Raw genomic sequence first — 16,052 nt, forward strand, 5'->3', positions numbered from 1 at the left:
CATGAAAATTGAAAAATAGTAAATCCTTGTATTGAAATGCATTTGAAAAATACTATAGATAAGCCAGACTGAAGAAAAAGTGGATACACCAAAAGGAAATTTACAGTGTTTTGTGATTCCTGCAGTGTGCTGAGATATATATCAGAGAGTTTACAGGTGGATTGCTTCTTTATGGGCACTTCAGTGGTACTTGTATGGTTTATAAAGAGCATTACTCATTCACCAAGGGAATCACAACCTGCCAGCTCTGTGACCTCCTGCCTGCATCTCTGACATCTGATCTACTACATGTTGCACCTCACTCAACCGAAGAGCAAATTCAGTAACAAATAAAAGGTTGATTGGCTGAGACTGGAGCTTGAAGCTGAAGCTTCTTAGTGCTGGACCAATTATATTCACCTACTGTAACTGAACAACACAGCCAGATTGTCCCAGTCAGTCTAGGTCACAGCATCAGACAACTTACTGCACAGCATATCAGTGACAGCTTACTGCTGCCTTCTCTCCAGCTTTCTCACCTCCTTCCTCCAATTTCCACTTCCTTCTTTCTATCCTCCCCTGAGGGCTCATCATGAGAAGTTACTCCGGCCTCTCCCACCTTTCTTTTTCTGATTATTTATGAGATTCATGTTTCATGCATTAAACGTGGGAAGTATTGTGATATGACTAGAAGCAGCCAAGAAAGAAAATGTGGATGGGTGAATAAATTTACCTTAGCTCTCGCTGACTTTGATCTCTATGTCATGTGATGAAAATTTTTTACTGCGAGTGAAAATTTCCTTTGTAGCTTTCCTCATTTAACCCTGACTGAAACCTTTCCCAAACCACAAGTAATTGTAGTTTTATATTTTATTTATTCGTGTATCTAATAAAACACACCAATCCAGTGGATAACATGTTAAAGGTTCACTCCAATGATTTTAGACAGACATGAGTTCAATCTCCTTGTCCTGAGGAGCACAGCTCAGTGTGAAGAGAGTTAGATGTGTCCTGTGGCACTACAGGGAGCTATTTAAAGTTTGCTCTGTTGTTTATTCGTTTATCTATCAGTGACTTTTAACTATGTCAGTGTGCCTGGTGTAGCTCAACAGCTAACTTGCACCCATAGCTCTTACACAACACAGATCTGAATAAGGTTACAAAGTATTAGTACATAGTAAAACAAGAATAACCACCTCTACCCATCAGTCAGGTTGTAGGAAACATGGTCACAAACTCCCCTTCATGAGTTACAGCGTGGAATAATGCCTAAAAGTGTTTTTGCACAACATCATGACACAGTGAAGTTGACCTTTCATTTTGACATAAAATGTCATTATTTATGTAAAATCATATTATAATTAGCATTGGATTCTTGAATTATGGCCAAAAACATGTTTTATGAGGTCACAGTGACCTTTGACCACCAAATTCTAATCAGTTCATCCTTCAGTCCAAATGAATGTTTATGCCAGATGTAATGAAATTCCTTCTGGGCATTCCTGATACACTGGATATTGGATGTACTCACAAGAATGTTAGGTCACCATGACCTTGAACTTTCACCTTTGATCACCAAAATCTGATCAGTTCATCCATGAGTCCAACTAAACCTTTGTGAGCTAGTCCTGGGATATCGTGTTCAAAAGACCATAAATACGTTTTAGGTAATAGTGACCTTGACCTTTGACCTTTCATGATCACTGACCAATTAGTTCATCCTTGAGTCCAAGTGAATGTTTGTACCAAATTTACATTCACATTCACATTCACAAGAACAGGACGTACTAAGAGATAAAAGAAATAAATAAATAAACTGCCTGCAGTCCCAGATGTTGCTGACATGGAGGCATAATTACACCTACAGTGACATTAGGACAGAAAAGCAATTGATTGAATAACACTCAGGGTATTTATTTTCCCACATGGCCCCAAGATGCTAAAAGACATGTAAAACATACTGTGCTTTGAGCTTTAGCACCAACATGCTAACATGCTCACAATGACAACATTAATGAGCTGACGTTAAGCAGTTGTAATATTCACTATGTTCACTATCTTTGTTTGGCATGTTAGCATGCTAACATTTGCTAATTAGCACTAAACACAAAGTGAACCTGAGGGTCATGTTGACAGTTGAAACATTTCATTCAAAACCATAAATGTGAACCTCATGATGATGCTAATGTAAAAGAACAACCAAAGTCATTAAGATTCATCCTCTTTGGATTAGGAATATCTGTACAAATTTAACGGCATTCCAATAGTATAATCAATAGTATAATCATTAATAATCCAATAATTCAGTAGTTATTTAGATAAATTAGCCTGGATCAAAAATTAGAATCTTAAGATAAAAACTTTATCAGTGCAAACTAGGCCAAAAAACAAATGCAACTAAATTCAACAAAAATGATTAATAGCACATTTTTTACACACTGATTTAAAAAGGAGTGGCTGGGACATGAGTATGCATTGGTCCTATGTTATAGCCATGTTGAGTATGGACCACTGTTATCAGCAAACAAATATTCAGGATAATGACCACCAATGATAATGTACATGAAGAAGTCAGACACATTCAGTAAATAATGAATAATGTTATTTTGCATCACCACGCATACTAAAAATGACACTTTATTAATGATGAGACCTGAAGTTCACTAATAGAAAAGTCAAAAATTCTTTTGCTGTAAGAACTTTACAGGCTCTCTTGGACGATATTGTAATGATATGTAACAGATGTTTAAGATAACATTTCAGTTCTAATGTTCACATTATGCTTCAGAAATTCTCGAATACATCTGCCTCCATCAGAGTCAGTGTCAGACATTTGGATAATTTTGAACAGCTGCCTCAGAGCCATGCTACCTCTGAGTGAATAAACAACACTCCAATCAACACATGTCATTTCCTGTCAACTCCAACTAGAGCCTGAAAAATGGCTGCAAGGCTGGATATGCCATGGTTGAAGGCACTTGGCCAACTGGTGGCTGTTGTCATTACTGATGTTATCTTTCATCTAGTGTTCTTATGTTATCTTGTGTTATCTCCGGTCATAAGATTGGTAGCCCTGCTCTGTGTCCTGCAATTTTACTTTCCCTTAAAATGTTTTATTTCTTTTCAAATTACTGTGCATTGGTTTTTATACATCAATCATGTGTAATTATCTGTTTTTCTCCTCTTTGAAACCCTAACATGGATTGATGGAAGCATTATATAAATAAGGATTATTATTATAATTAAGAAAACATCTTGATCTGACTCATTTGCACCAATTTGGTTAAAAAAAATAGCAAAGAGAGAAAACAAACAAATACAAATGATACACGACACACAGATGACAACGGAAATTAGTTACAAAGCAACTGTTTCCAGGGGACACTAAAAAGTGATGAACATGCCCAGACACATCAGGGACACTTTATTTGTTTCCATGGTTTGTGAAGCATGAAGTCAAATATCTGTTGTCGCCATATTTTACTGTAAATATTTGCAAGTTCTTCATCTTTTTGTCATCAGTATTCATTTTAGTAGCTGTTGCAGTAATTGTAGTAGTAACACTAGTATTATTATTATTTTACATCATTCCCGAGCACACACTGTGTCCACCACCAGATCAGGCTGACCTCTACAAGCAGGCTCATCTGCTGCAGGCAAGAGCATTTCTTCATTGCACACCCAATCAGGGAAGAGGTGATGTTGTGGTGAGCAGGTGGATATTGGTTTTGCACAGGACACAGGAGTGTCTGCTGGTTATTAATGAGACAGAGTGGCTGAAGAGTCATATGTATGCAAGTGGACAACAATGGCAACAAGTGGCTGGATTGGCTGAGGGTACTTGGTGGCACTTGGTGGCTGTTGTTATTATTGATGTTATCTTTCATTTAGTTTTCCTGGTTTTAATTTCCCTTGAAATGTTTTATTGCTATTCAAATTACTCTGTATTGGTTTTTATACACCTAATGTTTTGTTTATTATTATTGTAATGAAGAAAACATCATCAGTATTAATTTGATGATGCATTTGCAGCATTCTGAACAAAAGTTTCCAGGGGACACTAAAAAGTGATGAACATGCTCACACCACTGACACATTATTTGTTTCTATGGTTTGTGAAGCATGAAGTCAAATATCTGTCAATGATTATTTTTTTGATAATCGTCGTTCCCCAGCACACACTGTGTCCACCACCGGATCAGGCTGACCTGCACAAGCAGGCTCATCTGCTGCAGCCAAGTGCATTTCTATGTGCACATCCAATCAGGGAAGAGGTGATGGTGTGGTGAGCAGGTGGATATTGGTTTTGCACGGGACACAGGAGTGTCTGCTGGTTATTAATGAGATTGAGGTGGCTGAAGAGTCATATGTATGCATGTGGACAATAATGGAAACAAGTGACAATCCTTCAAATTGCCCAACACACACACACACAGACCCCAGGCTCTGCCACCTTCACCCAGCCAATCTCCTTCCAGCTGTTGATGGCCATTTTATGGAACACTCAGCAAAACAACAACAACAACAACAACAACAACAACAACCCCCGAGAGGCCAATAAACCAGAAGCAACAAATTCATGATCAAATTACCACAGCCTAATTTCAAATGCAATTTAAAAAAAAAAGAAAAAGAAAAAATATCACTTTCAGGCTGGAAGGCAGGCAATTTCATCTGTCGTTTTAGCTGCTTCCTTCTTAATCACTTATTTCTCTTCAGGAAAGCACTGCAGCAGCCTCATGGTGTTTCTATCGAACCGTTGCACTGCCATAGCAGTTTAGGGGACATTTCTGGATAATTGGAGATGTATTTCACCCATGAAATCTAGCCCAGGCTGCCACCTTGTGAGAGGTATCCTATTGAGAGAAATCAGATATACCCCACAAACAGACACCTGAAGTCCAAAGTCTCTGAGGTGTGCTTTCCATAATGTGAAATGAAAGGCAGGGGAACACAGGGAAGCAGAGCTCTCTAGCAACAGATCCATTAAAATGAAATACTTCACAGCTGCAGTGGTGGCTGTTGGGACATTAGAAAGCAGAGACTGACTTTTATATGCGAATGAAAGCAGTGTTTTTATTCAGTTGTGTTTTATAGATTATTGTCTATATTTTCAGGCAGAAGAGTTGATCAAAGAGAACTGATGCACTCGAGCTAAAGAAAAGAGAAAGTGGGTTTGAATATGCACACAATATGCACAAGTTATTCTTAGTAGGCTGACTTCTGTTATAATGACTCCAATCTTGGTTTGGTTTTTATTATCAACAGTCTGGTTTAGAGTGATAGAGTTGTTTTCATGTGAGTTCTTATGTGGGTGAGTGGCAGATTGTGGCCTGCAGAAGCTGGTTGGAAACTCGGGTTAATGGTGGAGATGGGCAGGTGAGGAGGTAATGATCCAACCAGAGACCAGGTGACCAGGACAGAGCATGTATCAGGAGTTAACATGAAGAACAGGGAAACTCAGGATTAGAAACTAGCAAACCTTTACAAGCAATAGTATTTGTACCACACAGTAGCCTGAACAATCTGGCAAAGACTGAAGAGAAGAACCCGGGTTTAATACTGCAGCTGGTTGACGAGTTGACGCTTTGTAGGTGAGTTGGTAGGAGACAAACCAGGTGACCGCGCCCAGCCCCAGACAGACACAGACACACAAACACAAACAGGGAGAAATACAAGCTGAGGACAAACAAATACACAAGCTAGAGAAAAATGAACGACAACACAAGGAATAGGAGACAATCTTTTTTGCTTAGGGTCATTTCACTCCTAACTGAGTGAAATGACCCAGAAGTATCTTAAGTGGCAGCAGAGACGGGAGCTGGTTGCATTCTCTAAATAGTTAGAAAAGGAGCTGCAGTGCTTCCTCTCTTATCTCCTGTAGCACAGAATACAGTATAATACAGTCCCACAATTCCTTGGTGCAGCAGCATTTAAAGCAACGCACCATTGTAGTTTAACCACCCATGTAAATGTAGAAACAGCAGACCACCTGTTTTATGCTTGTGATCCAAAACTGAAATCCTTGTAGGACTGGCTGAGCTGCAAACGTCTTCTCTTTCAAATCTGTCCAGTTATGAGTCATCTTGAAGAACAAACTACTCTACAAGTCATTTCACCTATTTAATGGCTTTTTATGTACCGATTATACATGACAGGTTAACTAGTGATCTCACAAGATGTGTGGAGTGGAGTCTGTCCCCCAATTAGTTATGTTAAGCAGACCTAGTGAGCGGTACAAGAGTGGTATCAATCTTCTCATCTAATCTGCAGTGTTTGTCGCTTCTTAGCCCAAAAGAAGTTGATTTAAGGTTTAGATTGAATCTGAGTTTTAGTTGTTTCTAACTAAACTTTGAATGTTTGAGCTAAAGCTGATCAGATTTGATAATGTATTTGAAGGATTCAGTTTGCTAATGGAGAAGTAGTTACAGATGACCATACATTAGTAGGCAATAAGGTCTTAGCTCTGCAACGTCTCCTCTAAATCACATTATATTCAATATATCATTCATGATAAACAGCAGTCTTCAATCATGACAGGTTAAGTGCACATTTTAATGACTGAACAACTTCTGCTCTCTGGTCTACTGTCCAGGATGCATTAAATCTGAGTGCAGCGTTTGCATGCCAGCAGGAGCAATGATTATTCAGGCTGTCAAATGAGCAGACCACTGTCCCGCTGCAGGTGTGTGTTTGATTCACTATGACTCACCTACATGAAGAAAAGCCACATGGATGTCAGTGCTGTTTGAAGCAGAGCCAAAGTAAAGCCGAGACCGTGATCTCCCATTTTCAGCAGACTGCTGGGAGCGTTTGATTTCAAAGGCCTCCTCTTGTCTCTGATGTAATTAGTCCATTTAGCAGATTCATTTGGGTTATCAGTGGGATTAAGCCTTTAATTAGACCACTCTGGCTCAGGATGGTATTTTACTGGAGAGTGTTCCTTTAAAGGGAATAACACTGATGTTACAATATACACTATACAGTACTTGTTACCAGACCACATACAGACTGTATATACAATAATAAATAGTCTGTATAATAATATTTGAGTTCAGGGGTTTTATTTAAAAAAATGTGTATTTCAAATAACATCAGCACTCCACTGGATAAATATAGCTTCTAGGTAATTGTTGTTAGAAAGAGAAAACAAGGGATTTATATTAAAGTCAATACAACCACATCTCTGATTAACTTCAGTCAAAAGTCTTTACAGAGGGTGAAAGAGGACTGTGGTGATTTTTTTTTACTGACAGAAAATGACTTTAGTCAGCAGAAGTTCTTTTAAAAAAGTGTTTTCATGATGAGACTCACAGATAATAACGTACAGAGTCATTTTAAGTTAATCATGCGCTCTGCTGTCTCTCTGATTAGGAGCATGATTATGACAATGTGAAATGATTACTTAAACGTCGAGGGGAATCATTTCACCAGAATACTACTTGATGGCGGACGCTCTTTGTATTATAACTAGAGTAGGATCCTTTTATGACTCTGTCGCCTTGAAAATGATTTTTTTTTACCAGTTTAATTTCAAAGCTTACTGTATGGTTTGACCCATACGCTGTCAGAAAGAAGATTCCCTTTAAAATGTTTCAGATATCGCTGTGTGGGTGAGTGTGTGTGAAAATTTACATCGGCTGGTTGTGTTTCTATTTTAAGTTTATGACTCATTCATAAATGAGCATTGTTTACACCTTCCCTACTTCAAGGATGTAAATAACATCACACACTGAACAATGAATCCTCCATGTGTACAGAGCTTCATACTCTCCTCCAGTATTCAAACAATGAACAATCAAATGTACTTATACACATATCTAATTTATTAGGCTGGAGATAATTCACAGTGTGATACAGTGTGCTCTTGATAGAATGCAGAGCAATCTGAGTGTTGTAATCTGGTTACTATTTTTCAGTGACTGCAACAGATTTGAATCATCATCCTTATGTAGAAACACTGTTTGATCTAAGTAAGTGCACGTCATGAGAACTGATTCTTCGTTACCAAGTTGATGCCAAAATTCAGAAAATGTGATGGTACCAAGGTACAGTAGATGTTGTAGGCACTTCAGATGTAATTCTTTCAGGACTGAAGAGAGCAGTTTAACAACACTTCACTCTCCTAGTCTGACAACAACAAAAAGCAGCTCAAAGACAAGCGTCCAGATCTATACAGAGTTCAGGGTGAGTGAGTTGCAGTTGTTAACTTTATGGAAACATTGTGTATACAAATACAAAGTGTCTTAGTAAAGTGTTGTTCACCAGAACAGCTCCAATGCTCTTTGGTATTGATTCTCCAAGTCTCTGAACTCTACTGGAGGTTGAAGACCATTCTTCATAAAGACATTTGCTCATTTGGTGTTTTGATGATGATGGCAGGGAGCGCTGTCAAATATGTTGCTCCAAAATCTCCCATAGGTGTTCAGCTGGGTTGAGATCCGATGACTGTGAAGGCCACAGCATATGATTCACATCCTTTTCATACTCATCCAACCATTCAGTGATCCCTCCTGCCCTATGGATGGGGCCATTGTCGGACTGTTTCTTAACTCATTTTGCAGGTGTTTCCTTTAATTTGTCACCTGAACACCAGCTAGCAGCCACCATCTAGCTAATAATCGCCTTATATAATCAAAAACAAATTGTACTTCTCTATTCATGAAAAAAAAATCATAATATTTGGACAGTCACACTTTTTATGCAACCTTACACTGTAGCACTGAATCGATGATGATGAGGTTAAAGGGCTGATTCTCAGCTTTAAAATGAAGATGTTTACATCAACATCAGATGTGTTGGTGTAGGTTTTATGTCCCCAAAGTCAGTTTCATTTAAATTGCCAAATATGACAAATAACACATTTTTCTGACGGGGCTTTACAATCTGTACATCACACAACACTCTCTAAACACTCACGTAGGAGACAGAAAAGAATTGGATAAGTTCATATGAATTTAAATAAGTTGCCATATTCAGTATTTGTTGTGAAATCATTTACAGTCAGTAACAGCCTGAGGGGCAACAGACACACTCAGATTTCCTTGTAACCATTATTTAGCTCCGTGCTTCACTAGCTTCTTACATATATCTGTAATTGGGACTGCTGGAGACCAAGCAGTCAAAGGAAAAGTGCTTTACTTTTCAAAAAAAGGGTTTTTGAGGTCAACTAACTGACCTCACAAAATGAGACAGAAGGGAGACACATATACTGGCTGCTCAGCCCATGAGAAACAAAAAGGGGAAAACAACACAGACAATAACTGAAGTGTTATGCAATGAAACAACACCCTCCCCACCTGTGGGAGAGTATGTGAAACCATAAAACTGTCTTTGAATTTGTATGTTGAGTCTGGTGAGACTAGATGAGTGTTATCATATTTCTATTTCAGTTGTGTGACTGTGGATACGGAGATCACAGGAACATCACTTGATACTATAACAACAGCTTCTCAGCATCACTGAATCTTCTCCCCCTCGCCCTTCTGCAGGTACATGGCCATCATCCACCCTCTGCAGCAGCGCATGTCGTCCACAGAGACTAAGGTGGTGGTGGGAGTGATCTGGGTGCTGGCTCTGCTCCTGGCCTTCCCTCAGTACTACTACTCCAACACGGACCAGCTCCCCGGTCGGGTGGTGTGCTACATCGACTGGCCTGAGTACACTGTGTGCGACTTCAAAAAGATGTGAGTCTCTCTGTGGAGAATCTCTTCCAACAGTCAAATGTTGTTTGAATTGACAGTAAATGTGGGAGGTTGCTGTTTCTATTCACTGTAAAGCTTTTTGTGCTTTGTAGTGAACAAACTGAAGGCAAATCAGAGAGGATTTGTGTTCTTTCTGCTCTGAAAGGCTTGCTTTGACTTGTTCAAGAGAAAAGGATTTTTCTACTAACTACAACTACTACGATGAAAAGACCATATGTGCTTTTTGAGAAGAGTTAACCAAGTGCTTTACACAAAAAACAGGACAATAATAGACAAATGGGTATGAATCAATAATAAAAATGAACAAAGAGTAGGTTTTGTTCAAAAAAAAGCTTTTATCAGAAATTTTCACATGTTCAGTTTCATCCAGTTCCACATGAATTTTAGACTATTCATCTTTGTATATATCTATATATATCTATATATATATATATAGATATATATAGATAGATAGATAGATATATATGAATCAGCACTCTTCAGATCAAAGCTCAGAGCAATGACTAGCACTTAGTTCAGCTTTTCACACTCATGTTAGATCACTAATATGTGTCTGTGGCTATTACCCTCACTTACCAAGCTTAAAAAAAAAAAAAAAGACTGTCAGCACTCAGGCAAACCTCCCATGTAACAATATGATTCATATGTGTATAAAAGTCTAATGTGAATAGAGACCTGCATGCCAGCTAGGTCGGCTTTAGCTGTTCCATCGAGCCACAACATAAGAAGGATGTGCAGGGTGTTCTAGAGGAATGGTGTCATGTTTTATCTGTATTATTGATCCTAACCTCTCTAAAGGCTGACTGTCCGACTTTGGAGTTTTGCCTTGAATCTATAAATGAAAGAGCTTGTTTACTCATCCCCTTAAGTAGCCGAATACAGACCTGATTTGATATTGTTAGTCCTTTGAGTAGCAGCTGATTTATAGAGTTCAGGCAGAGGGCTGTGCTGAATGCAAATTTCTACACTATAATCAACGGTGAGGGATTTTACTACTCAGGCAAAGTCAGTGTTTTTTCTGATTCATGAAGGGTCAAAATCTGCTCTTCTACTGTTTAATCAATAGCTCATTTTCTCCCTTAGTTTACAGCATTGTGTTTCTGCTTTTGATCATTTTTGCCTCTCTTTGATAGATTTTTATATGCACTCTCCAACAGGTCATTTATAGGAAACATCTCAGAAAGTTGAAGGTAGTGCAACACAATACTAAAATTGTATGTCCATAACATATGCCTTGTAATGTTGAGTAATTTTGAGAAAGAATCCAGACAACACAGACATGTGAACAGTTAAATATGCAAATATTGTTTATTTTAAAACTTTAACTGGACACAAAATGTCTCACACTTCACTGTAAAGTCTTTCCACAGTATATGTGACCCGGAGATTTCAGGTATACACATCACACAGTGTAAGTTTAATGTTGAACCCATAGGCTGTAAATAAAGATGGACATAGCCTCCCTCTCCTGCGTCACCCATAGGTTTTTGAAGGGCGGTTTTGAAGCTTCGAGTGAGCTGCTCCACTGTTGCCATCTTGGCAGTGCCTGACTTACCTAAGTCTCAGCTAATCCAAAAGTGGGCAAAGAGGAGGGGTGTGTGTGAACTGGGACTTTAGTGCATACCAATTTGTGGCAAGCATATGCTCACCCACCTGTCACTCAAAGTGGCAGACCCTCAATTAAATGCAGTACCTTAAGCTTTAATAAAATTTAAATAGGTGAGTTATATAAGAATTGACCCCCACACAGTAGTCATGAAGGAGGACATTAGCTCTAGAGACCAAAACCTTTTTTGTACCAGGCTGTAAACATGTTTATTTATGCTGTAAAATTGGGCATTTTAACATGGGAGTCTATGGGGATTGACTCACTTTTGGAGCCATCCTCAAATGGCCATTCAAAGACTTCCACGTTTTTTTCATTTTTAGCCTCTGAGGTTTCCAGTTGGTTGGACCACAGCTGACTAGTTGTGATGTCACAAATCATGCTTGTACATACATGTATTGAAGTGAAGTGACAATGAAGAAGAGTTAGACAAACCTTAGTATTATTTTTCCCATCAGCAGGTTCAAGTACTTTGCAACATACTTGTCAGACGTCATTCAAATTGTTGTGGTGCAGCAGGGTAAACGAAGGTTACAACAGGCACTTAGAACGATTTTCAGCCACTATGTGACCCTGGTCAGGCAGTTCAGTGACAGTCAGGGTTGACTAGTCACCTTTCCTCTAGATATCATCTTTCCTTGGGCTGCTAAAATAGAACCAAGGGCCTTTCATATCATAGCAGTGGCTATGATATGAAAGACATTAATGTGAATGATTTTAACACCCAGTATTTATGTAACGCTTGTGAAGAGGAAATAGCAAAAGAGGCGCACCAATTTCATTTCCCCTTGCCTCGTGATCTACAATCAAAGAAAAGACAAGGAAATGTATTATTGTGCAAATTCATGTGTTAATCTTCCCCTTGCACACACTGAAACCTTGCTGTGCTAGACAAACTTCTGAAGCTGCTTCAGAAAAAACTGGAGAAATGCAGCATGTCTGGAGGTGATTTATTCATACTTTATGCCACCCCAGTAACCTCCACTTTCTTCCATTTGTCTTTTTGTAATCCCAATAGCAAGGCCACAGATACACAGGTATCAGGTACTTCCATAAATGCACTCACAATACTCATTCAACAATCACAGAAAAACACCCATGCAGTGACGCACATATGCAGGCACTCAGATACGCAGCAACACGGCCCTGATCTCAGCTCTGCTGATGGCAACCTTTCAGTTCATCAGCGCCAGTGTTTACTCTGCTCTGCTGGCAGCCTGCTATTGCCTTCCCCTTCTCATGCCTCTGTCACATTTCTCCATGGAAATATAGTTTGTTATGAACAGAGCAAGAGCAATTTCATTGTTCATGATAGGATGCCTGCAGCACATATTACTTTTTTAATGAACCTCTAATCAGTGACACATAGGAGCTGAGTGAGAACATAGTAGTCATTTATCTCAGCTACTAAAGCTGAAAATCAGACGTCTGATTAAAGCTGACCCTGGATCAGGCCCCACTTGCCTTTCTCTGCAGATTTTTCTCCGCTGATTGCCACCGTCATTGTCTACACAGTGTCTGATGGCCTGTCTGCGGCATTCCCGCTGTCAGTGGGAACTATGAGCAAGAGTATTAATAGATGACATGGTTTGTGAATCCATGTTATAACTACTCAATCCCACCACACAAAGCACACACTTATAATACAATCTCAAACACACGCAAAGACCAAAACCCTCCAGTGCTCTCTCCTTTCTCTACTTTTGCATGTGTCTCTATTGTGGAGCCTGCAGCAGCAGCAACTTCATTTCCACACTAGATTTGTATGTGAACTCATTACTAAGATTATAACAGGTGTAACATGGCCAAGTCACTTAAAGCCTCAGTCTTGTTATAGCTGAAGAGGTGCTGGGCTTTTTCAAGGCATGAAGAAGAATCAGTGTGTGGGAGTCAGCTCTCATTAGACAATGACAAGCAGTAACAAATAATCACCAGTCCACAGTCCTAAATTTCACTCCTACTGTGAGGCACAACAGCTGAAACAACACAATCCACATTTCTTGCCTGTTTAGCAACAAGTGTATTTACTGAAGTACTGTACTTAGGTACAGTTTTGATGTACTCATACTCTACATTATTGTTTTCATTTCATAATACATTATGCTTTTACTTTACTGTAATTCAGGGGCAAATGTTAAACATTTTACCCCATGTCATACATTTCAGCTGTAGCCACTGGTCAATGGTCAGCTTAATATTTTGCATGATGATCATCTTATAAAATTTAAAGTTAAAATGTAGCTCCGTTTGACAAATTAAAATGATGCTTGCATGTTGCTCACATAATAATATTCCAGTAATGATAAATATAACACTAAATTGTGTCATGAGTACAATGTACAACAGGCAATTTTGATTCTTAAAGTAAAAAAATTTTTTTTTTTACATTTTTACTGAATGAAAAGGACTTTTACTTGTAATGGAATATTTTTAGAATGTGCTATTGCAGTTTACCCAAGATCTTAATACCTCTTCCACCCTCAGTACCGTGTGTAACAGCAGACGTTTCATACATTTCATCATCTGCTGAGGTCCATGGAGGAAAATCTGAACTGGATATCTCTGGTGGACAAAGGTCTGAGCTGGTGAACGGTGGTGGTTCCAGCTGCAACACCACATTGGTAAACCCAGATGATGGACTAAACTTGCAGGTCATGACTGCAAAGTGGAAGAGGTGTTAATGTTTTGGGTGGCGTCCCATGATACCTCGATCAGCCTCTTGATTCTAGAGCTGATCCTTAACGTGAGACCAGACATTCTTTGTTAAAAGCACCCAGTCTCATTCATGTTACCTCAGGGGATTTGGAGCTTTTAACACTTTCTGGGATGAAGGAAGAAATGGATGACACTGAGTGACTAGGAAGTTTAACAATAATACCCAAACCAAATTACCCCATTACCTAGTGAGAATTTACAAAATGTTCTCGTCTTGGAAAACCCTCATCATCTTTTTATCCTTGAGAGAATATTTGTTTGTCATAAGAAAAGAAATACAACCCCTCACAGAACAGATTGATATTACTCTGAAGAAAGACACACTTGTGCACCATGTGGGTACACATAGTATATGGTAGTAGACACACACACATGTAGAGGAAATCACAGACTGAGCACACCTTGTCCTCCGTGATCTCTCCCCACTAAATTAGGCTTCGCACACCATGAGCCCGTGATTAGTGCCAGTAAGGCAGCGTGGAGCGAGGCGTCCTGTTACTTCCAGTATTCTTTTGCCTCTGCTGGCAGGCAAAGTCAAAAGAACAGCTGCCCTTCCTCCCAACACACACATTCATTAATTATGTATACTGATACTAACACACACACACACACACACACACACACACATTTAAATAAGCAGGTGCATCCACATTTTGATTATGCACATAAACATGCATTTCCTTTATATAACCTGCTCTTTAATGCTGTTGTAGAATAGATGTGGATACAATTCATTTGATGATATGGTATTGAATTGAGGGTGAGCACAGCCACCAATTATTGTTGTCATACATTAAATATTTGCTTAGCATGTTTGTATTTGTATTCATGCTCATACTAACACATTCACACACACACACAGCAGCAGCCAAGAAATATAGACATTTGAAGCTTGTTGGTCCGCTGGGGAAAGAAAAGAGGCAGCTGTCCAAGAAATGAAAACAATAAAAGTTACTGTGTATAATTTGTCAGAGTGTTTGTGACTTCGACTGAGTGTGGTTTTATTGATTCAGCTTGTATGACAGCAAGGTGACATAGTATAGCTTCTATTCCCCAAAGCATTATCCATCAGTGGGAGCAAAAGGTCTGCTGGGGCCCTCTTGGCAGACAGGCTCTGTCAGGGAGGCTCGCTGCTCTTACAGGGTAATACGCCTACTACAGCTGCTTCACTGTAAATGGGGAAACTTTGCAAATTCTTTGCATAACTGGTGGTTTTCTGACATGTTGTTGGACCAGTGTAGTCACTGAGCCAAGACCCACTAAACAGTGGAGGACTTTAACTAAGTACTTAACTAAGTGATGTACATATTTGAATTCATAGCAAACAAAGGAAGTCAAAGGAACTGTCAACTTGATGGGACAGGCCAAAATGAACCTGAACCTTTGTCAGTAGAGAGAGCGAGAGATTGCATTAGCACAACCCCTTGAACTGTGTCAGCCACTGATGTTAACTATGCTAACCGCTCTGATACACCTGCTAGTTGCAGATTTTAGGCGCACAAAAAATCTCCTCATGCTTTATACTCTCTGCTCTTTCATCTGTCCACATAGCGCAAGCAACAGTGGTGGAGAGCACAAGGCCTGAACCAGAATTTCTCACTGAGCAAGTAACCATAGATCTGCTTACAGTTTTGTCTTTTTTTTCACTTTTTATGAGGGAAAATGGTAAACAAAATATCAATTACTATTTTCACATAGTTAAAAACATACAGTACATAAAACAGAGGAAGGGAACTTCAAACTGTGTTGGGAACAAGTACAATCTTAATGACTAACTATAAATTGGGGTTGCACTAGGAATTCATAGGAATCAATTAATTCTTAATACTGTGAATAGGTCTGAATTCTGAATATAATTTTCCTTCTAACTGGTCCCAAACTACATAATTCTTACCAGAAACCTTCAGATTAATTTCCACACCACTTCCTTTGTAGGAAATTACAGGAAGCTATGGGACATAAATAAAGTGTTACTGAAAAAGCTCCTCGTCAACCAAATACGACAGGAAAATGCTTCTTACACATTAATGCATCAGCAGTAAGAATCT

General features: G+C 39.1%; 1 protein-coding gene across 1 annotated transcript in view; it reads left to right on the forward strand.

Annotated features, from left to right (window-relative positions):
* Positions 1-16,052, forward strand: part of tacr1a (tachykinin receptor 1a) — a 48,991-nt gene that overhangs the window by 7,402 nt on the left and 25,537 nt on the right. The window contains exon 2 of the mRNA XM_071481966.1: positions 9,471-9,665. Within this exon, the coding sequence (XP_071338067.1) occupies positions 9,471-9,665 (195 nt within the window). The remainder of the gene's footprint in view (positions 1-9,470; positions 9,666-16,052) is intronic.

Source organism: Trachinotus anak, unplaced genomic scaffold (assembly GCF_046630095.1).
Source record: "Trachinotus anak isolate AG129_WGS33_773 ecotype Australia unplaced genomic scaffold, CSIRO_AGI_Tana_v1 ptg000008l, whole genome shotgun sequence".
In the NCBI taxonomy this organism is placed as follows: domain Eukaryota; kingdom Metazoa; phylum Chordata; class Actinopteri; order Carangiformes; family Carangidae; genus Trachinotus; species Trachinotus anak.